Raw genomic sequence first — 23,531 nt, 5'->3', positions numbered from 1 at the left:
GCAAACAGTGATGGTGAATAACAGAGGCATGGGTTCCTGTGCACATTACATTAACTATGTCAATGAAAAATACAAGACTACAACATCATGTCATGACTGTACTAAAGGGTATCATAAAGACATGCTAATTTAGATTGAAGAGTCAAAAAAGACTTCTTGTGGGTACCTTTTGGTATATTATTCACATTCTTCGTTATATCCTCTAATACATACTAAAAGATTGTTATTTGATATTTATTATTTCCATGCCTTTCTCTAGAGGCATTAAAATTATCCAAAAATATGAAAACTTGCAAAAAGACACTTAGTAATTTGAAGAAATAGAAAAGCCTACTAGCATTTTTTTTAAAAAAAGCAAAATCTATTTAACACTTAAAAACTTGCATTTTAATTTTAAATATTCAAGTTCAGGAAAGCTAGATACAAATCTCTGATAAGCCAATCAAAGAATGCCGCTAAGAGAAATACTGTATAGCTCTCAAAGAGAATCAATTATGTTTTAATAAACAAGTAAACTACTTATTTAAAATGGCAGATGAAATTATTAAATTGATATGTCATATTTTTTAAAAAAGCGGGACATGATTTCTGCCATTCTATGTACACAACTAAGTTTCTTGACAACTCTTTTTCGCTCAAAGAATATGACTGGTCGATAATCATTATTTCCAAATTAATTAAAAATTTCTTATATATCACAATATTAAACGCATATAAAAAACTAAATTGGCTGGGCATGGTGGCTCAAGCCTATAATCTTAGCACTTTGGGAGGCTGAGGTGGGCGGGTTGCCTGAGCTCAAGAATTTGAGGCCAGCCTGAGCTAGAGTGAGGAGTGAGACCTCATTTGTTAGGGGAAAAAAAAAAGAAAATAGCTGGGCACTGTGGTGGGCACCTGTAGCCCCAGCTACCTGGGAAGCAGAAGCAAAAGAATCACTTGACCCCAACAGTTTGATGTTGCTGTGAGCTATGACGCTACAGCACTCTACCAAGGCCAAGAAAATAAGACTGTCTCAAAAACAATAACAACAACAACAACAACAAAAAAAACTCTAAATTATCTTACCCTTGTACAGAAAATACTCATGATGTGACTTCAATTAGTTCAATACAGTATGTATGTAAATTAATGTGTATGTGTGTGTGTACAAGAGACTGAGATAAAGACAGATATGGTGGAAGAGGGTTTAGTCATGTTTTAGACTACATATATAATTAGTGTTCTTGAGGATTAACTAATAAGTTTTGTTCATTATCTCTCTTATCTCAAACAATCAAAAGTTTAATTTTAATGTATTTACTGTGAAGTTCTTTAAAAAATAAGTTATCAAAAAGTTAAAATGAGGATGAGTGGTAGCTCATGCCTGTTATCCTAGCACTGTGAGAGTCCAAGGAAGAGAACTGGTTGAGGCCAATACTTTGAGACTAGCCTGGACAACCATAGCAAGACCCCATCTACAAACTTTTTTAAAAAAACAGTTTAGCTATAGTGGTATGTGCCTATAGTCCTAGCTACTTGGGAGGCTGAGGCATGAGAATGGCTTAAGCCTAGGAGTTTGTTTCAGGTTACAGTGAGCTTTGATCACACCATTATACTCCAACAGAATAAAACCTTGTCTTGAAAAAAAAACACAAACAAAACAAAAGAGTATAATAGGTTATATCCTTTCCAGGACTGAGGTATTTTATCTCATTTTTAACTTCTGAGAGAGTGCATACCTATTCCTTGATACATGGTACATATTTTTTAAATCCTAAGAAAAATAAAATAAAATATTTTTATCCTGAAACCCTAGAAATAAAAGTATGGTATGATTTAAAAAGAGGATTAGATCAATAATTTAAAACCAGTGCTTATTCATTCTTCAAATATTTACAAGTAGCTTATGTAATAATTATGCTAATATGTACTGATGTCTACTAAATACTGGACTACAGGATTACAAAGTTGAACAAGGTAAGATCTAAATAGTTCTTCAGCAAAGTCCAACACTTACGGGGACCAAACGTAAACCATAGTGTTTAATATAAAATCCCTCAATTTTTAAAGTATTAATATATAATTTTTATTCATCTAAAACAGCGGTCCTCAACCTGTGGGTTGCAACCCCTTTGCAACAATGAAAATACATTGTGGCATTAGGAAGGTTGAGAACCACTGATCTAAAACACAGCACAGGTTGTCTCTGATGGTCAAATTTAGCACTATGCCATCAGTTTGTTTGAGACTTGTAGAACAACAGGAGGAAGAATTGTAAGGTAAACAGCGTTTCATCCCTACGACATAGGGCACATAAAAAGAAAGAGAAAAGCTATCAAAGAAACAATTACTCACCTTCTTACAACTTCCTTCCATCCTTCTTCCCTCTTTTGCCCACGCTTGGGACTTGCTACTGTTAACTTCCCATTTGGAGAGGAAAGGGGAGAAGGACCAGATTTTGTGCAAGTGGATAGAGAATTGCTGGTCCCTTCGCTGATAGTTTCTGACAATCTTTAACAGAGAAAGGAAAAGTACTTTAAATTTTGAACTAATGTAGACTTTTTAAATGATAAAAGTAATCTACGATGTAACTTACTATTTTATTTTTAGATTAAATATGGTGAAAAATTAGGACTTTATTTTTCACTTCCCTTTAATACTTAACATATAATATGCAGAGCCAATTTTAAGAAGATGCTATCTTAAAGGACAAATTTAGCAGAGCTGAATCATAATAATCCCCGCAAAACCACAATCAATACCTTTTGAGTGTTAAGCTTAACAACCAAAAAGAAATTATACAGTAAAAATGTGATCTCTCATACAAAAATCTAAACAATAGTTTGTTCTTCAACTGAAAGTGTGCCTTCTTCAGCAAAAAGAGAAATCCTGGCTTGGCGCCTGTGGCTCAAGTGGCTACGGCACCAGCCACATGTACCTAAGGTGGCGGTTCAAATCCAGCCTGGGCCCACCAAAAACAACAATGACGGCTGCAAGCAACCAAAAAAAAATAGCTGGGCGTTGTGGTGGGCGCCTGTGGTCCCAGCTACTTGGGAGGCTGAGACAGAAGACTCGCTTGAGCCCAGGAGTTGGACGTTGCTGTGAGCTGTGATGCCCCAGCACTCTACCCAGGGGGATAGTTTGAGGCTCTGTCTCAAAAAAAAAAAAAAAAAAAAAGAGAAATCCTCAATTTGCAAATATTACTTGCTTTACCAAATAATTCAGCAACAAGGTGTTTTAAGATGATACAATAAATAATAAAACTAAAAATTGGAACTAACTTTATTGAAGCCTTGCCAGAAACAGATTTTCTTTCCTCCTTTGGAAATGTGACAAGAACTGACGGCTGTTTCTTGCTGCTCGCAGTGGTGGCGACCACAGCTGGTGCGTGATCACTCTTCCGGCTGCCATTGCTGTTACTACTCTCATCACTGCAGCTTGAAATCCTCATGTTGTCACTGTCCCCACTCTCACTGGTGCTGCTGCTCTTGGACTCTCCATTCACCTTCTCTGGCTGACTATATGAAATTGGTAGTGGATCATCAAATATAATTTGAACATTTTCTGGAGTAATTTTACTTTTCCTGTTTTTCCTCTTTGAGCTGGTTGTAGTTATGGTATTATTTCGTTTACCATGGGAACCTGCCAAAGTTGTCCAGGTTGCAGATATACCTATGGTAGTAGTGGTTGTGGCACTTGGAGGCTCTGTCAAGACTTCAGGCTCATCTGTAAAAGTTTCAATATTGAATTAGCAAGTAAAAGTTTCAATATTGAATTAGCAAGTTCTAAGTTTCCCGGCATATATTTAGCAAAGAAAACAAAAGCCAAAGATAGTTACTTCACTAATACTAGACGTTTAAGTCATCAGGTATTCCAGTATTTGCTGGTAATGAGGTGAATATTACTGATCTATTCTCTTCTCCATCCCTACGTCTTATTCAAAACAGAACATTATAAGAATATTTTGGAGACAAGTTGAAAGATATGAATATGTATTATCTATCACATATTATTTAAATTTCTTAGATATAATGCTCTTGTCCTTATGTAAAACAATGTTCTTTTTCTGGAAAATACACACTCAAGTATTTAGGAATGATTTTACATGATGTGTCCAGCTTCTATGCAAACTACTCAAAAAGAAGAGGAAAAATAAGACAAAATGCATGTGCCAAAATGTTTTTAAAATATAGGTAATATATAGGTGTTCTATAGTACTGAAACCTTTAAAATAAAAGGCTGGAGGAGAGGAAAATTTTGAAAAACATACATACTGCATATATACATATTTAATGAGTCAGTAAGAATTAACTCCTCCCCACATTACAGTCAGCCCTCCATATCTATAGATTCTGCATCTGTAGATTCAACCAACCAGAGATCAAAAATATTAAGATAAAAACCAAGCAATCTAGAGATGATTTAGAGTATGTGAAAGGACGTGCACAGGTTATATGCAAATACTGCACCATTTTATATAAGGAACTTGAGTATCTATGGATCTGGGTGTCCACAGGGGTCCTGGAATCAATCCCCTGTGGACATCAAAGAATAAATGTACTTGGATCTCAATGTTTTAATTCAATTTAGTTAAAAATAATTCCTTCACCTGAGGAAATCTGATTATGGTCTGGATTATAGATGACATTAAGAATTACTCCACAGGCGGTGCCTGTGGCTCAAAAGGGTAGGGCGCCCGTCTCATATGCTGGAGGTGACGGGTTCAAACCCAGCCCCAGCCAAAAAACCAGAATTACTCCAAAATATTGTAGATGATTATTATTGAAATTAGTATTTATAATATTTTAAAAAATAATTAGTAATTATAAATGGCATTACTATGATGTAAGCAAATGTCATTCTTTATAGGTGCAATGTCAGGATGTCTGCAATTTATTTTCGGATGACTCAGAAAAAGATTTATGTACGTTTCTAGAGAGAACAAAATAAAGTAAATATGATAAAATGTTAACAACTTTATAAATCTAGGTGGGATGTATTCAGCTATTCATCTTCTAATTATTTCCACTTTCTGTAAGTTTGAAATTCTTCATAATAAAAACATAGAGAGGAAGTCAATAAAAAAAGCACAAAAATACCTTAAAGGCTTAGTAAGTTAAAAGTTTATTTTTATCTTAAGCGATTGATACTTAAGTAAATATAATTTCAACTACAATGTATTATATGAAACAAACTGGATGGCTTTTGAGAGACTGTACCTTCAACTTTAAGCTTTTCTTTTTCTTGAGCAGCTTGGAGTTCAAAGTTCTCTTTATTTTTGGCTTCAATTTCTTCTAGTTTTCTTCTTTGTTCTTCCTTTTTCTTTCTTCTCTTTTCCTTTCTTTTTTCTCTTTTGGCAGCCAAAGCCAGTCTCCGACTTTCTTCTCTTAACTATTAAAGGATGAATAAAATAGAAGTATGACACTGGAATTTACCTTAGAGAGGTTGTTACATTATCAGTTTTGTTATAAGGAAATCAGGATACCATAAAATTCAGTCATCTACTTCAATTCATTGTTTTATCAAGATCTTATTCAAACCCATTCTAAAGGGACAGTACTTTTAAAATATCAAGATCAAATCAATAATAAAAGACAATCTAATTTTAAGATAGGTAAATGATAAACATATACATACTTCACAATCATTAAAGAAATGTAAGCTGAAATAACAAAATCATTTTTCAATCATTACTTTGGTAACATTTAAAAAAATAGCTACACGATAATATAAGTATGGAGAACTGAGTTCTTTTCTATATTGCTATGGCTATATAAATATTTACATTTTATAAAAAGTAATATGAAAGCTTTCTATCAAAATTCCAAACTACTTATCCTAAACTTATTCTATAAAGTGAAAAACAAAGATGCAATGATTTTCACTGTAAATTGATTATAATGGCAATAAATGAATAGGTAAATCTATCAACAGGAGGGACGCAATAAACAACAGTATACACAGTACATTCACAAAATACTAGGCAGCCAATGAAAAGTGTTAACAAATACGTAGTTGGGAAAAAAATTACATTTGTTAGGAGAAAAAAAAAGTACGTTGTAGACTAATAGTCACACTTTCAGGGGAAGGGAACTCTTTCTATGATGTTTATTTGTAAAAGTACAGAAAAAAAGGCATGAAAGAAAAAGGCTGATTACCTCTGGAGGTCAGAACTGGAGGAGGGTAGCAAGAACTTGGAGATGCCAATTTTATGTTCTATGACTACATATTGTGTCAATTTGATAAAATAAGTATAAAGGCAAAAATTTAAGAGTAAGTTTAAAAGTTCAATAACCTCCCTTACTAAACTATTTTAACTGTTACTTTTTTTTTTTTTGGCTTAGATAAGTAGGAAAATCAGCTTCATGATCTTTTTTTTAAAAAAAACTATGTATTCCTTGCCCATAATCTAGTGTTTTCAATATATGAATATACATGTCAAAACAATGATATTCAGTTTATAAATAAATGTCACAACATCCTAACTAGTGAAACCATTAATAACAAACACATATGCCAAATCACACTCAGTCTTCATCAGAAAGTCTGACTTCGTTTTTCAAGTCTTTTGCTTATGCTAAATACTCTGTCTTGCCTTTTCAAACTCTCTCTCAGTTAGGTTCTTGAAAAGTTTGGCCCACCAGAAGGTTTTCCCACCCTGTGACATGCTACCTAGCTTTGTGTAGGAGTTCTGTCTTATTCCTAAAAATGCAAACAGTGAAGGAGAATCTACACCTGTACTTTCTCAGGCAGAAAGACTTTAGGATGCAGAAATTGCCTGTACAGTAATGCCTAGAAATTTTTGCTGGTCTGCCAGAAATACATAATTTGAAGATCTGTTAAGGAAGAGCTTTTCCCTCTTCTGAAGTGTAGGTAAGAAAACCGTAGTCGGTGACCTGCACAAACTGGGTCACTGCAAGGAAGGAGGAGTAATGCCTGAGGAAGTTTAATAGCAGAAACTGGCCATGGGCATGTATAACTCAACTTATCCCAGCCTTGCTTTAATGGAGTTAAGAGGGCTGTCCTCAGGAACAACATTCTTTCTCTGCTGAGTCTCAGTGAAGGAGAGACCTGTGGCCATCCTGACAAGCACTGACTGTGGAAGGGATTCATGTAAGGTCGAGAAAAGAGTGGAGGGTGGATTGCCTGAGCTCAGGAGTTTGAGAACAGCCTGAGCAAGAGGGAGAGCCCATCTCTACTTTAAAAAACAGACACATTAGTTGGGCATTATGGTGGACATCTGTAGTACCAACTACTCAGAAAGACTGAGGCAGGAGGATCCTTTGAGCCCAGGAGTTTGGGGTTGCTGTAAGCTATGAAAACTCTATGGCACTCTACCAGTGAAACAGAGTGAGACTCAAAAAAAAAAAAAAAAAAAAAATCCAGAAAAATTCTGAAACAAAGAGGCATTGAAGGTTTTTGTGGAGAGTATAAAGAAATGCCACCTATTTACTTACAAAAATATGGGAAAATGGGAAAGTTGCACTGGAGCAGAGAAGGAATAGACAGAATGACAAAGATACTCCCACAGGAACACTGGTAAGAAGCCTACTGCCCATACTTCAGGTGAGAAGTGGGAACACAGAGAAGAGGATGGAACAGAAGGCTCAGATGCAGAGTCTGCTCAAGATGAGATGATGGCACTAATACAGCTCACATGCGCAGAGGATTGAAGGCATGGAAAAGACAGAAGCTGAACGTGACATCGAGATTTAAGAAAAAATGGGCCTGTAGCTAAAAGATTGGAGGTCAGAGGGCTGAAAAGATTTTTTGGAGAAATAAGCTTGTATGCTGATGGGAATCATCCAGGAGAGGGAAAAGATAATGTAGGAGAAAGAAAAGATAAAGGTTACAGCAACGCTGTTGAGTAGGGGAAACAAGATAGACTCTAGTAAACAATGGAGACTGGTGGGTAGACAGATGGGAGAGGAAAAGCCTTTGTAAGTTTCCTTTGATGCTTCTGTTTTCTTAGGATACAAAGTTATCTACTGAAGGTGAAGAACAGGGGGTGTTAGAGGTCTGCAAATAAAGGAGAAATTAAGAAATAGTGATTTAGATGAATGGGCTATTAGAGTAATATCATATTTCATGTATTATTCATCACAAATGGGCTAGAGTAATATAGTGTAACTCACATATTTAAAATAAAGTTGGTTATCAAGACTGTCTTTTTTCTAGATACAGGTAGTTACTAAGGTATGAGTAAGAAAAAAGAAAAGGATAAGAAACAGTGAAAGAGTAGTATAATATAAATTATACTTTATAAATTATATTTAATAATTATACATTATAAATTATAAAAATCCTATCAATTATCTGTAGGCAGAGTGTTGGCAGGACTGTCTTAAGATGGAACTCTGGAGGGAGTAAAGCTGGAAAGATTGCACGTGATAAATAGAAATGAAATGTGTGTAATAAAAAATTGGGATAGGTATATTTTAAAAATATACTCCATTGGCCACAGTGGCTCACACCTGTAATCTTAGCACTCTAGGAGGCTGACGTGGCTTGATTGCTTGAGCTCAGGCGATTGAGACCAGCCTGAGCAAGAGTAAGACCCTGTCTCTACTAAAAATAGAAAAAACTAGCCAGTCACTGTGGCAGGTGCCTCTTGTCCCAGCTATTTGGGAAGCTGAGGCAGGAAGATCACTTGAGCCCAGGAATTTGAAGTTGCTGTGAGCTATGATGACACCATGGCATTCTACCCAGGGGAGAGAATGAGAAGACTCAAACTCAAAAGATAGATAGATAGATAGATAGATAGACAGACAGACAGATGTATATATATACACACACACATATTCTAGCTCCCTAAAAGGTTACGTATAGATAAATAGACGTATATATGTATCTAGCTCTATCTAGTTCCCTAAAAGGTTATATGGAAGTTCATACAGAAAAAGGGTGAAGGAAAATATCTAAGTAATAAAGTGGGAGGAGTAAGATTACTGTTATCAAAAATGCAAATCAATGGGTCGCTCAAAGGAGAAGGGCACTGGTCCCATATATCAGAGGTGGTGGGTTCAAACCTGGTCCAGGGAAAACAAACATACCAACAACAACATAAAAACAACCTGCAAAAATGCAAATCCAAACTATTCACTAGGGATTCTAACAGTTAAGAACTTATATAAGCCTAATTGTTAATGTGGTAAGAAAGCAAACAATGAATTGTAATAGGATTCCATAATTCAACTAGATGGAATTACTCCAAAGGAGAGACTCTTACACATAATAGCTAATTAGCAAATAGTTACTGAATAAGAGAATATGATAAATATAATGGCCAGTGTTCTTCAGTAGCAGTTTTTTTTTTCCTTTTTAATTTTCTAGAGATGGGGTCTTGCTATGTTGCCCAGGCTAGATCTGAACTTCTGGGCTCAGCCTCCCAAGTATAGGGGACTACAGGCAGGCATACACCTTGCACTCAGCTTTCAACAGCAGTTTTCATTAAACTAATTTTTCAAATTAGACATGCCAATAATCAAGCCATTCTTATACAAGGAAAAGTTACCCATGTAGCACCTCAATTCAGACCAGTCAAGACCAACCCCAATGTTCCTAAATAAAAAATGGTGTAGCTGGAATGTCATATATCTCAAAAAGGCAAAAAAAAGTGCTGTTACCCAGATATAAATCATCATTTTAAAAAAGTGAACCAAAGTCTAAGATCCTAATCTGCTAATCTTTCATATAGAAATATGAGCTGAGTTCAGGAAAAAAGAGGCTCCTCTATGACCTAGAATGTTATGTATGTATCACCCCTAATCAAAACTGTCTATGAAGTATATGGTGCATGTGAAAGAATCAATTTACATCTAATTTATGAGTAAGAATCACTTTTGAGTTTAATATCACATAAAAAATATACAATGACATTTGAAAGAAGCTTTTCTTGACTTTTCTGAAATCTGATTTCTTGAAAGTGTAAGGCTAAAAATTGCTAGCAAGAATGCAAGGAATTGACATTACTAATGTTAGGAAGAAATTATTCTGGAAGATCTACTAAATTAAAAATACAGTTGGGCAGTGCCTGTGGCTCAGTGAGTAGGGACCCAGCCCCATATACCGAGGGAGGCGGGTTCGAACCGGGCCCGGGACAAACTGCAACAAAAAATAGCCAGGTGTTGTGGCAGGCACCTGTAGTCCCAGCTACTTGAGAGGCTGAGGCAAGAGAATTGCCTAAGCCCAAGAGCTGGAGGTTGCTGTGAGCTGTGATGTCATAGCACTCTACCAAGGGTGACAAAATGAGATTCTGTCTCTAAAAAATAAAAATATAGTAATGTCACTTTCCCCATAAGGAATTCATTCCAAGACCTCCAGGGAATGCCTGAAACCTCAGATCGCTCTGAATCCTATACATGCTGTTTCTTTCCTATACATCCACCTATGATACAGTTTAATTTACAAGTTAGATTTAATGACAGATTAACTGCCATAATGATAAAAGGGAACAATTAAAACAGTATGTCAGCATTACTACTCTAATGGTTCTCAGGGTTACTGGAACACAGCACTGAGGCACCTTGACAGACAGTCTGGTGACTAAGAGGACAACGCAGCCTGGACGTGCTCTTACAAAGAGAGAATTCACGCCCTGGGTATGACAGAGCAGGACAATGCAAATTCATGCTGCTCATAATGGTGGACAATTAAAATTTATGAATTGTTTATTCCATAAAAATAAAAGTAATAAAATATAAAGAAGTATGTATCAGAATGCTTATTACATTTTTGTGACTAAAACTGGAAATAAACTTACTATGGAATAGTTTGCAATTATTTAAAATCACTATCAAGTGAAAATATCCATCAGTTATTGAGAGAGAGAAGAGCATGTTTCAGAGTAATATGGTTACATGATTCGATTTCTTAAAAGTATACTATGACAATATGTGCAAATATTTATTCATTCAACACATATTTCTTCAGGCTCCACTATTCTGAGGCACATACATTCTACTGGAGGGACGAGACCACAAGATAACTAAATAAAATACAACATTTAGAAAAATAAATCAGGGAAGAAGAATAGCAAAACTGCTTGTGGAAAGGAGACTAAGCCATGAGGACCTACAAGAGACATTTAAGGCAGAAACTATTAAGAGCAAGAACAAAAAGAGGACAGTCAGTATAAATGGAGCAAAGTAACCAAGACAACAAGTAATAAAAAAATAAGGTCAGAGGGTGTTAAGATTGCTATGGAGGGCGGCGCCTGTGGCTCAGTGGGTAGGGTGCCAGCCCCATATACTGAGGGTGTTGGGTTCAAACCAGGCACCAGCCAAACTGCAACAAAAATAATAGCCGGGCGTGGTGGCAGGCGCCTGTAGTCCCAGCTACTCGGGAGGCTGAGGCAAGAGAATTGCCTAAGCCCAGGAGTTGGAGGTTGCTGTGAGCTGTGACACCAGGCACTCTACTCAGGGTGATAAAGTGAGACTCTGTCTCTACAAAAAAGATTGCTATGGGTAGGCAAATTGTGTGGAGTCTGAAAGCCCTGGCCAGGTTTTTAACGTTAGTAACTTTATAGTGATAGCATGTTTTTATCTTTGTATATTTTACAGTTTAAACTAAGCATTACTATAATAAAATTTGTGAACTGAAGTTGATTAAGAAACATCCTTGACAGTATCCCCTAAAAGCTGCTTTTAGAATTGTAATCTGCAGATATACAGTAAATCCCAAAATTCATTTAATGTAATTATACATAAAGATCAAATGTGTGAAAAAATTAAAGATTTTATTTAATAATAGTTATCTATGTGTTAGCTATATAAAGTACACTTTCTAGATATATAAAACAATTATTAAAGATTCTGATTGTTAAAAATAGACAATAATGCAAAAATAGTACACTGTAGAAGAAAAAACTTAAAAGATGTAGGTTATATTTGATTCAGAGAAAGCAGGGAAAAAAAGATTTTGAATTAAAAATTTGATTCCAATCTCAGCCTACTAGTTACTTAACCTCTCAGAATCCGTTTCCCCATCTGTAAAATGAGCATAATAATATTTTTACTGAGAATAATACATATTCTATCACACAACTTGGTCCTTTTATTCTGCCTATTATTTAGTAGGCATTAAACAAATATTAGATGAAAGGGAATATACAAATAAGTCTAATAATAGTTGTAGTGATCATTACAGTATCTTTTCTCAATGCATTCACATTCTCTTAAAACTTTAAAATGGCCAAAAACACTAATTTTAGTTTAATCAGAATCTAAACTAGAAATTTTTAAAAATAAAGAACTTCTAATTTTAAATACATTTTTCAAAAATTAGTGTTTTCAAATTTAAGTAGGATAAAATGTTTAGGATAATCTATATTTTCTTTATAGGATAAAATGCAGACCCTCAGAAAACCAGCCAGCATAGTAAGAAAAGAACGGAACTGAGGCAAGTTTTTAAAAAGCATGTGAACAATCACTGCAGTGTTTCCTTTGTAAATTTAAAGTCATGTTAAATTTTATAGTATTTTTGCCTTTTTTATAAAACTGAAACAGTGTAGTTCCACAATATTCAATGCCAAACCAGTTCTTCTCCTTAATTATTTCTATTAAGTTCAACTACTTAGTTAATAGGCCAACAATGGCAAAAAAGGAGGTGCAGAAACAGCTAGAGGAATGTCCAAACTATACATTCTTTAGTACTACTTTGCTCCCTATGGAAACAGATGGAAAAGATGTCATAGTCTGCCTAAAAGAAAAGTAAAAAAAGATGTTGCCCATTTAAAAAAATTATTCTTTAGACATTCCAAGGGGTTGTATTTCAATAGTTAGTTATGCTCTGGTACTTCTGATAAATCTGCTGGTGATAAATTATAAGGTCTGGGATCAAAGAACTATAAATGTGGTTGAAGGTTAAGAGATCCTTAGTTGAGATATGACTAAAATCCAGAATAGAAACTAAGTTTCTTGACATCCAGATCAGTGCAATTCCTATGGCAAAATTTTGTTAATTTGATTACAAAGATAATGTCTTTAATGATATTTAAAGTACCGATCATTGTCCCTACTATTTCAGCCAAACGTGTAAAGAAAACCATGTACATAATTTAAAGCAAAACCAAAACAAAACCAAAAAAGTCAATTACAAACTAATGGAAGAAAAAAACAGGATAGAAAAAAGAATGTGGTTTTTATATGTAAAGATTATCATTACCTTTTCCAAGTCTAACTCCTCTAACAAAATGCTGGCATTTTTGTTTGCTTCTGCAGCCTGTCTATCTTTGGCTTGTACTATTGACTCCATACAAAGATGACACTTCTTCAGCATTTCCTATAATGAAAAATTAAGATGTTTCCAGGCTCAAAGACAGTTCACACTTAGATTCCTAAAAACATGAAGATGTGTATAAGGTATAAGATACTTAAACACAAGCAATAAAGATCAACATTAAGGGGGAAAAGGCCAAAGCAAGATGCAAATAAAAGCATAATTTAAAAGGTATATTTTAAAATATATACAAGCAAAGAAGCAAAGAGCAGCTTCTGTTGTTCTTCAAGCTAGTATTCATTATTAGAGTGGCATTTTTTAATATAAAAAATCATACAGCAAACAGAACTGTAATAATTTATGATCAGTGTTAACAAAGAAAACAGATTTAAAAACCTCTAGAGTACTTATCCAGCAAGAAGTATTCTCAAATATGTAAGCTTTATTGCTGTAACTCATGTACAAGAACCAACCACTTATAAAGAAATTACAGACACAGGTACTTTTTTCTCAGAGATTCCATTCTCTACACACTTTAGTACAACAAAGGGGTATTTCCTTACTTTATATTTTATTTTTTTCATTTTTGTTTTTTCTTAGAGACAGCTTCTTGCTATGTTGCCCAGGCTGGAATGCAGTGATCACTCACGGATGTGATCACACCACACCGTAGCATCCAACTCCTGGGCTTGAGTGATCTTCCCACTGCACCTGCCCAAGGATGGCTGAAGAGTAGATAGGACCAGAGGGACATGCTGCTATGCCCAGTCTTATTTTTAATATTATTAAAAATATTACAATAGCAGTATTTTTTAAACATACTTTTATTTTTATTCTCTTCCCTCCCTACCCTCACCAAAAAACCATAGTATACAGGAATGTTAAATGTCACAGAGAAATCTAGAACTAGGCAAGACAGGGCCATAGCTATTTTAATTAAAACCTATGGGGTAGCCAGGCATCTGGTACACACCAATAGTCCTCGAGCCCAAGAATTCAAGGTTACAGTAATCTATGATTGGGCCACTGCATTCCAACATAGATGACCCTGTCTCTTTAAAAAAAAAAAAAAAATCTAAGGGGCAAAGGAGGCCACAATCATGTAGTGACAACTCTGAAAAGGTAAGAAGACATTTTCACATTTGCTAGTCTCTTTTGATTGTCGGAGACATGTGTTAGCATATTATTTAAGTATTAATATAAACTCCAAATCAAAATTTCATCAAGGGAAGATCTCACTTAGATCTCTAATATGATTTATTTTTATCTTCCCTACTTCTCTTGTAAAATTCCTAACCAATTCATTCTCAAATTTAGTTAAAACTAAAAGTTAGTTACTCTGACTTGGGCATCATGTTTAAGACTTCTTGCTCATAATTAAAAGTTCTGTGTTCATTTTGGCTGGGAAATAAAAATCTACAGGACTCATTCCTCCTTCAAAACAGCTATCAGTCTGGATAAATATACACATATAGATGAGCATACTAATAAAGACAATTTTGCTTTGCATTATTTACTTTTAGTGCTCACATAATTAACTCACGTATTATTTTAAAGAATTAAGTAATTCTGTATAATCTAGAAGAGTCTCAAAAATGACATAAAAACTTCATTCCCATCTACCAGATAAATGTTCAAACTAAGAAATTAACCAAATGAGAAACCTGGTTGATATGGTGAAATGAACTTGAACACTGTATTTACCTTATCAGTGATGGTTGCTATGTATCTCATACATTCAGAATCTGATGGAAACTGATTGACTTCTTTGACTAAGTAGCGCACCACCTTCACATGACCCTAAAAAAATAAATACCAATGTCAGATTGAAAACAGACCCTCAGTATTCCATAAATCTATACACCAATCTGTCAGAACTATAACATTAGCTACTATGAGTGCCACAAAGTAGAAACTTGAGTATTTGTATGGAAACTGAAAAGAGATTTTGGTTTACAGTGGTATCCTAAGTTTTTTCTTCTCTGCCACACATCATAAGAAGAATTAGAGTTGTCTGGGAGACAGACAGAGATCAGGGAGACACATTCAATCTGCAAACACTAACAAAATCTGATGAGCAAAAGAAAAGGTCTATGCATACTTTTCATGGTTTCTGACACAAATAAGCAAAAAAGGCCTCACAAATATGCAGCCCATGGGCTAGAGTTTGGAGACCCCTGAGTGTTACACTGTTAACTCTCGTAGTTTGTTCATTCTGCACAAAAAAGTACGGAATGTGACTTGAAATTCTAAACAGCTCTGAATTCTAAAAAGAAAAACAAGAATTCAAAAATAAGTACAAATATGTTGGGGGAGGGAGAACTCATCTTTTTTCTTGCTAACTCCCTAGACATGAGTTTCCAGTTTCAATTCTAACTACTAAAATAGTAAAAACTAAGAATTTTGTTGTTTCATTCAGATAAAAAAAATGAATGCATAGCACTATTCTAGGTAGTAGGAAATAAAGAAAATACAGAAAATATACATTCATGAACAATGAGCTATGATTATTCACTGTAACACAAAGTTCAGTACCTAAGTGAAGTTCAAAGTCTTTAGCATTCAAGAGATACTCCCACTTTTTTCAACAACAATACTGCTCCACAACACAACACCTATAACTTAGTCTAGATAAACAACAGTTTAACTTCAGTATTATATCCTTTATTGTCTCTACCTCTTCCTTTCTAACTGTATCTTTTAAAACTTTCCTTTAAAATAGCTATCCCTGGGCACCAGCCCCATATGCCAGAGGTGGTAGGTTCAAACCCAGCCCCGGCCAAAAACTGCAAAAAAAAAAAAAATTAAAATAGCTATCCTTTAGTAAGTAATTCAAACACTCTCCGCACTCCTAATGATCTCTCCAATAAGTCTATAGTCTTCAACAATGAATATTTTAAATATTTTTATGAGAGAAGTCACAGTCTTTGAGTATGGGTCTTACCTCCCTGATCAAATTACATTTTTTAAAAATGTGGCTGCTGTACCCTATATAATCTAGTCATCACAGCTGTACATGATAGGTACTCAAAAAACAGTGGCATAAGTATAAAAGATAAGCACAGCTCACATGGAGTTAAAAGTCTGTTTGGAAAGATAAGGTATATGCATGTTAAATATTAGGGTAACAACTAACAAAGAATAATAACTCTAACAATTAAAAATATATGAGGACATATATTTGTCAAAATGAATAATAAAGACAATACAGGAATCTAGAATTTGTACAACTTCTGGGAGATAAAAAGATCTCAATGTGGGCCCGAATAAGATGAAAAGAATTTGTGTAGATGGAGAAAGTTAAATTATAGCTACAGACTAAGTAACTCTGGAAAAAGGAAAGAAAGACATGGGCATTGTATGTGCGAGAGACAGGAACAAGGACAAGACCAACCAAGAAGATGATAGGTAACCTTCACATTAAGGACTGATTCATAATGGAAGGGGAGATCTTAAAACACTAAATTATGGTGCCTTTGAAATTAAGATTAGATTTCAAGTGATTTCAGAGATCAGGGAGACACAGGGTGGTTCTCAAAGAGGATGCTATTATTAAAGAGGGAGTGGTTGGGAAGGTTAACTTGATGATGATTTGCTAGCTTGTCTGGAGAAGAGGTAGAGAGCAGTGAGAAAGAGTAAGTTTGATAGCTAAGAAACAAAAATACAGAAAATCATATCTAGGGAAGAGGTGGAATAAAGAACAGGAGGGAGGGACATTAAAGAGAGAAAAGGAAGAAGCAATGCACTGCAATTCATGTATTATAATTTTCCAGTATTTTAGAGTTTACAGGGGATTTTACTTATTTCAAAATTACAATCCCTAAAATAGTCATCTGATTATTCCAGTAATAAACTACGTTTTTAAATCAGTCAAATATTATCAACCAAACCATCAAATTACTTACACATAGCACTGTGCTTACATAGAAAGTTTCTTTACTTCACAAAATTTACATTTCTACTTCTAAATGTAGTGTATTTGATTTTCAGTTTAAAATAGTGGTATGAGGTATTCTTTATTTGCTTCCTTTTTTCCAAGTATTTAAAGCCAATTATTAAAATAAAAGCAACTTAAGTTCTATTTTTCTCTATAGTGCTAATACAAGAAAATATTCATCCACCTATAAGTATGTTAATAAGTAGTTACTTATTAACTACTAGTAATAAGTTACTAGCTACTTATTCTAACTAGTCACTCTTAATTGGACTGATACTTTGTGAAAGGGTAAGACCACAACTAGATTTTGAAAATACTACTTAGAACAGCTTTTCAAGTTTACTTATCTCTGATGTCCTACATGGGTAATAACAATGGCTTATCTGCAGTACCTGTATCTATCCACCTCCCAGTGTTTCCAGAGTAGTTACCTGCACACTGTATTACTGCTTTCATCAGAGCGGCTAAGTCACAAAATCAGAGTCTGTGGTGTTCACGAAACCACCCAATTCCTAGTGTAAGTGAAGAACACTCAGGTAAATAAGGATGAAAGATGCACACCTTTCTAAATGCTGCCATCAGAGGGGTTATCTTGCGGTTATCTGCTGCATCCACATCTGCACCTGCCTGCACCAGTAACTGAACCACATCCAGGTGTCCACCATTCGCTGCTAGCCACAATGGAGTGTTCCCCTTCTTATTACGTACATCAATATGAGCACCCCTAAACATAAATAACACAGATGTTAACACTGTCTCAAATAACACAGAATGACACGGATAACAAAACTCAATTGTTATCCTGTTAAAATATTCTGTAAATATTCTTTAACATTTGAAGACTAAAAACGTCTTTTTCAGAATTATAAAAACAGTATCCTATGAAGGAATCATATTTGTTTTCAGATTATTTATATTCATGTACAGGCTGAACATCCCTTAATCCCAAATAATCCAAAGTCTGAAATGCTCCAATAAGCTTTTCTTTGAGCATCATGTCAGTGATCAAAACATTTGGGATTTTTGGAGCTTTGTGGATTAGGGATGCTTGATCTGTATTTGAAGTATGTAGTTTCAGAAAAAAAAAATGAGTTGAGGAATAACATGCTGCTTTAGCATTCAGGAGGCATGATGGCAGATGAGAAGATTCAGAATGAGTTAATTGCAGTTACTCCTAAATACTGCCTCTTAGGATACCATGCAAAGATCTTTTAAAACTCTAGGAAATCCAGTTAAACAGACAAGCAGCTTTGGAAGATTGGCAAGTAACTTCTAAATAACAAAGCAGAAACTGTCCTGAATCCCTGTCTGACATTGACTAGCCTGGTAAATGTCACCCAGAGTCTTAATTACTGTAAAGAACAGGAAAATCAACAAAGAAGTCTTATATCATTCATTGCCAGACTTTGCCAGGACTTGGACTCTCAAAGTAAAATCCAAATTATATGGGAGCTGTGAGTATGGACGGTAACAGCTAGATGTTCAAATAGCTTATTATTAAAGGATTTTAAAAGTGTATGCACATAATAAAGAAAAATGTATTTAGGTTGCATTGAAACAAATTAGACAATATAGCATAGGTTTGGATGGCTGGAAAACAAGTAGGTTTAGGGAAAATAAAGACTTACAGTTTACAGAAGAAAAAGTAATCACATTTGAACTTTTTTTTTAAAAGAGAAAAAAGGTGGCCCTGGCTCGGCGCCTGTGGCTCAAGCAGCTAAGGTGCCAGCCACATACACCTAAGGTGGCGGGTTCGAATCCCCAGCCCAGGCCCGCCAAACAACAATGATGGCTGCAACCAAAAAATAGCCGGGCGTTGTGGCAGGCGCCTGTGGTCCCAGCTACTTGGGAGGCTGAGGCAGTAGACTCACTTGAGCCCAGGAATTGGAGGTTGCTGTGAGCTGTGATGCCACGGCACTCTACCCAGGGGGACAGCTTGAGGCTCTGTCTCAAAAAAAAAAAGGTGGCCCAATTATAGTTCATTGTAACCTTGGTGTCCTGGGTTCAAGTGATCTTCCTCCTTCAGCCTCCCCATAGCTGGGACTACAAGTGCATACCACCATGACTATTATGTGTGTGTGTCAGAATTTTTCTATAGAGATAATTCAAGTCTTGTTGTGTTGCCCAGGTTAATCTCAACCTCCTGGGCTCAAGCAATTTTCCACCTTGGCCTCCCAAAGTTCTTGGATTACAGTGGTGAGCTACCACACCTGGCCCACTTTTGATCTTTTAATAGTAAAATGCCCAGAGAGAATTGTAATTACTAGTAACACTTATATTCACAAATGAATAGAAAGGTAATATCATACCTGCCAATAAGAAGCTCACAGAATTTATAATGCCCTTTATCTGCTGCTATGGTTAAAGCTGTATCTCTGGAGGAGGGGACTGGAGGGGCATTAACATCAGCACCTTTATCCAAAAGAACTCGGCCCACCTCTGCATATCCGCCAGAGGCAGCTTCCATTAGTGGCGTGAGGCCAGTCTAGGTTTAATAAAACATTAAAAAAAACAACACACATATACACATAAAAGACTGGAAAAAAACTAAAATGCCAAAGAATAAAAATCTAAGGAAACAATATAGTATAGCTATTAAAAACCACAATTGAATTTTATCACTGATTCTTGTTAGCCTCCTTGAGTTAGTTTGTTCTATTAAAGAAAATAATTCTAATAGCTATGGTATTCTTAAAAAAAATTTTATAAGATGCAAGCACATGGAATACAACTGACAATAAATGTTCCCCTCCCTTCCCTTTCAAAACTGTACATGGTTGATATTTCTAATGACATAGCTGATAATCCTAATGACATTATTGCCTATAAAAATGTATTGTTGAGGGTGGCCCCTGTGGCTCAAAAGAGTAGGGCGCCGGCCCCATATGCCAGAGGTGGCAGGTTCAAACCTAGCCCCGGCCAAAAACTGCAAAAAATAAGCATTGTTAAGATATTTTCAAGAATTAACGTTTGAATGAGTTACAAAAAATGATTTCTGATCAAATATGTACTTAGGAGATAAATGTTACTAGGAAGTACTAAAAGTGTAATTAGCATATTGCTACTATACATCTTAAATATCAAAGCAATAAATTCATATATAAATCTCAGACTTTTTCTTACCTTAGCTCTGTGTTCAACATTTGCTTTTCTATCAAGCAGAAGACTAACCACTTCGGTTCTTCCTTGGAAGCAGGCTAAGGTAAGGGCAGTGTTCCGATTGGTTTCTATCTGAGCATTTATGTCAGAGCCCATGTCTAACAGGAGCTTAACAGCAGCTGTATGCCCATTCATAGCTGCTAACATCAGAGGAGAAATGCCCAATTTGCTACCAGTTCTGGGGTGCAGACACAGGGAGAACAAAAAGAAAAGACATTTTAAATGACTCAGAAAAAATTAGATGATGATACAGAAATACTAATGTTAAGATTCTTTATCTTGCAGGATTACTTAAAACAATCATTCTTCTCAGCCCTGGGAAGTCTTTGAGATACTATGAAAGCTCCACTGAAAATCTTTTATTACAAAGTTTAAGAGACAGGTAACAGATCTTGCTCTGCAAACTGAACAGAGGTCCTTCTCTGAGGAGAAAGAATCCTTATGAGGCAATGGTAGTGCTTTATTTTTATTTATTTTTTGAAACATAGTCTCACTCTCTCCATCCTCCTGGGTAGAGTGTTGTGGCATCATCATAGTTCACAGCAACCTCAAACACCTAGGCTCAAGCAATCCTCCTGCCTCAGCCTCCTGAGTAGCTGGGACTATAGGCACCTGCCACCATGCCTGGCCAGTTCCTCCCCCCAACCCTATTTTTAGTAGAGATGGGATCTCACTCTTGCTCAGGCCAATCTCAAACTCGTAAGCTTAAGCAATCCACCTGCTTTGGCCTCTCACAGTGCTAGGATTACAGTCCTGAGCCCCCACACCTAACTGGTAATGTTTTTAAATACTCAAAAACCCTATTAGAAAACAGCTGTGTGACCAGCAGTGTCTTGTCATCAGGCCATAAAGATTAATCATAAACTGCTGTCACAGAAAGGTCAGCGCAAAAAGGTCGCAGGGCATCTGGCTTAGTAATTCATCCACCCTCAGGTGGTCCCAGGCTGGCAATAGCTGGTGACTTCCTTGTTTAGAGTAATTTGGGTCTTTTATAAGCCAACTGGCTGTGTCAGGTTGGCAGTCTGGTTTTGGTTTTGGTGTGCTCTTGGCTGAAGTATGGTCAGACACACCAAAAGCAAGGCAAGCATGAAACAAAGTTTATTGAGGAAGGGCAAGATGGGTTTATTTAAAAAAAAAAAAAACTTTATGTACTACATTCAACATAATGAGGTAGAAGGTGATTAAGTTACTAAGTTATTACTTGGATGGACGTTCCATCTTAAAGCATGTATCTGCTTGCTTACTAAAAACACTAAGAAAGACGTGTTTACATTTAGTAATAAGAATACAGTAATCTCAAAAATCTCGAAGATGTTGGGCCCTAAATGTATAATGAATATATTTACTAAATATAGTATTACAAAAGATGTTCTACAAATAACTATAATTTTAATAATTTAACACTCTTACTTATACTCGTATTTAGAGGGTTTATAGAAAGAAAATAAAACTTGCCTAGAATTAATCTCTGCTCCTGCATTTAGTAGTATTTTGATGATGTTCACATAGCCACCAGAAGCAGCCAGGCTTAAAGGCGTGTAATCAGAAACATTCCTGTGCTCCTTATTTGCCCCTCGAGCTAACAATAGCTCCACCACCTGAAAAGAAAAAAGAAAAAAAGGCTATTTTCTTATGGTGAGACAAATTTTCAAGATGATTTCTTTTTTTCTGGCATATTGTAATGAAAAATAGAGGAAAGTTCTTTTATCCTCTGCACAAAATGAGTCTCAAATGATAGGAGGAGGCCTCAGAAGCAACAAAGAAAGAACTTCTCAAATAAAACCCCTTTCAAAATCTCTTGAAATGGTGTTGCGTGCTCATGGAATATCTGGACTGAACTCAGTTATCTCTTAGAAACTGATCTGTTCCCAAAATGTAATAAACATTAAATATTAAAAAAAATTGTGATTTTGGGTAGCGCCTGTGGCTCAAAGGAGTACGGTGCCAGCCCCATATACCGGAGATGGTAGGTTCAAACCCAGCCCCAGCCAAAAACTGCAAAAAAAAAGTGATTTTTATAATAAAATGACTTTGAAACATGAACCTTTGTTAATGACACCAAATTAAAGCAACTGAGTGTTTTTAGGCAAAATTATTACACTGAAAAACTTGTACACGTTATAACATCATTTCCTTTATTTTAATAAAAATAATTCATAAAAATTACATAGGCATATTGGCTTTAATATTTATAAATAAATGAAATTAACTGATCTCTTCTTGATTCAACAGTGAACAATTTGCGATTATGTAAAGAAGTATTATTTCAAACTACATATTGATTAAAAATTTCAGTGAAGGTAAAATTTTATTTTCAGAGATTAATGGAGATTTTTATTTCTTCTGAGGTAACAGAAATGATTTTATCAAATTAAGTAGTTTATTTTCACTGTTGTACTTAATATTTGGCTTTATAATACTTTTAAATATCCATTGCATCCACTGTAGATTTTGAACGAAAAAAATGACACACGCAGAAGTAACAACACAGTAGAGACAAGTGTCTTGATGTATCTTATCCAGAACGTCTCTAGTAGCAAGTGCATCTAAGTTAATATCTACTTCAAATATATAAGGTCAAAACTGAAAAACAGCCAGAGCAAAAACTAAGGAAAAAAATACATGCCTGTATCATCACTAGGTTCCAATTCTTTTTCATCTACAAGGATCCTTTTGCCTCAAGGATCACCAGCCTCTATCTCCCTACACTTATGTATAGTATTATTATTAGAATTCCCATTCATTTGTATAGCATTGCTCTACCTCTCAATTTTTTTATTTACTGCTTTATTTAAAAAAATATAGTGGGTTAACTGATCAAAACTGAGTTTAATATAACGTGGTGTGGTGTAACTGGCAAAGGGAGGAGAAAGCTAATATAATAAACTCAAACAGGAGATAATAATTCACCAGTTTGGTGGTATAGTATCTTTATATAAAATATTTCAGGAGGAAAACTGACATACATAAGGGTATAATAGCCAGGATAGTGAAGGGTTTGGAAAACAAATTCTCAGGCTAACAACTGAAACAACAGGATTAGTTTCACACAGAGAATAGGTGACTTTGGGGAACACAGACTCTAAGATCTGAAGTCAGAAGAGAGTATAAACTTGTTTTCAATTGTTCAAAGAATAGAACTAGAAACAGTGGGAAACCTGAGGAAAGCATACTTCAGGCTTGATAAATAGGACAACTTTAAAAAGGAAAAAGAAAATAAAGAAAACCACTACTTTTA

At 35.3% G+C, this 23,531-nt stretch overlaps 1 protein-coding gene across 5 annotated transcripts in view; it reads right to left on the bottom strand.

Annotated features, from left to right (window-relative positions):
- Window positions 1–23,531, bottom strand: part of ANKRD17 (ankyrin repeat domain 17) — a 157,616-nt gene that overhangs the window by 20,639 nt on the left and 113,446 nt on the right. For all 5 annotated transcript variants that reach the window (XM_012805355.2, XM_012805356.2, XM_023513404.1 and 2 more), the window contains 9 exons: window positions 21,749–21,891; window positions 20,258–20,471; window positions 19,444–19,619; window positions 17,696–17,858; window positions 14,902–14,997; window positions 13,144–13,260; window positions 5,199–5,370; window positions 3,261–3,705; window positions 2,335–2,490 (listed from right to left, as the gene is read on the bottom strand). In XM_012805355.2, the coding sequence (XP_012660809.1) occupies window positions 2,335–2,490; window positions 3,261–3,705; window positions 5,199–5,370; window positions 13,144–13,260; window positions 14,902–14,997; window positions 17,696–17,858; window positions 19,444–19,619; window positions 20,258–20,471; window positions 21,749–21,891 (1,682 nt within the window). The remainder of the gene's footprint in view (window positions 1–2,334; window positions 2,491–3,260; window positions 3,706–5,198; window positions 5,371–13,143; window positions 13,261–14,901; window positions 14,998–17,695; window positions 17,859–19,443; window positions 19,620–20,257; window positions 20,472–21,748; window positions 21,892–23,531) is intronic.

This window comes from Otolemur garnettii, unplaced genomic scaffold (genome assembly GCF_000181295.1).
Source record: "Otolemur garnettii isolate 467f Iridium unplaced genomic scaffold, OtoGar3 scaffold00039, whole genome shotgun sequence".
Classification (NCBI taxonomy): domain Eukaryota; kingdom Metazoa; phylum Chordata; class Mammalia; order Primates; family Galagidae; genus Otolemur; species Otolemur garnettii.
The sequence above is the reverse complement of the archived record's forward strand: the minus strand, read 5'-3'. Positions and strand labels throughout refer to the sequence as shown.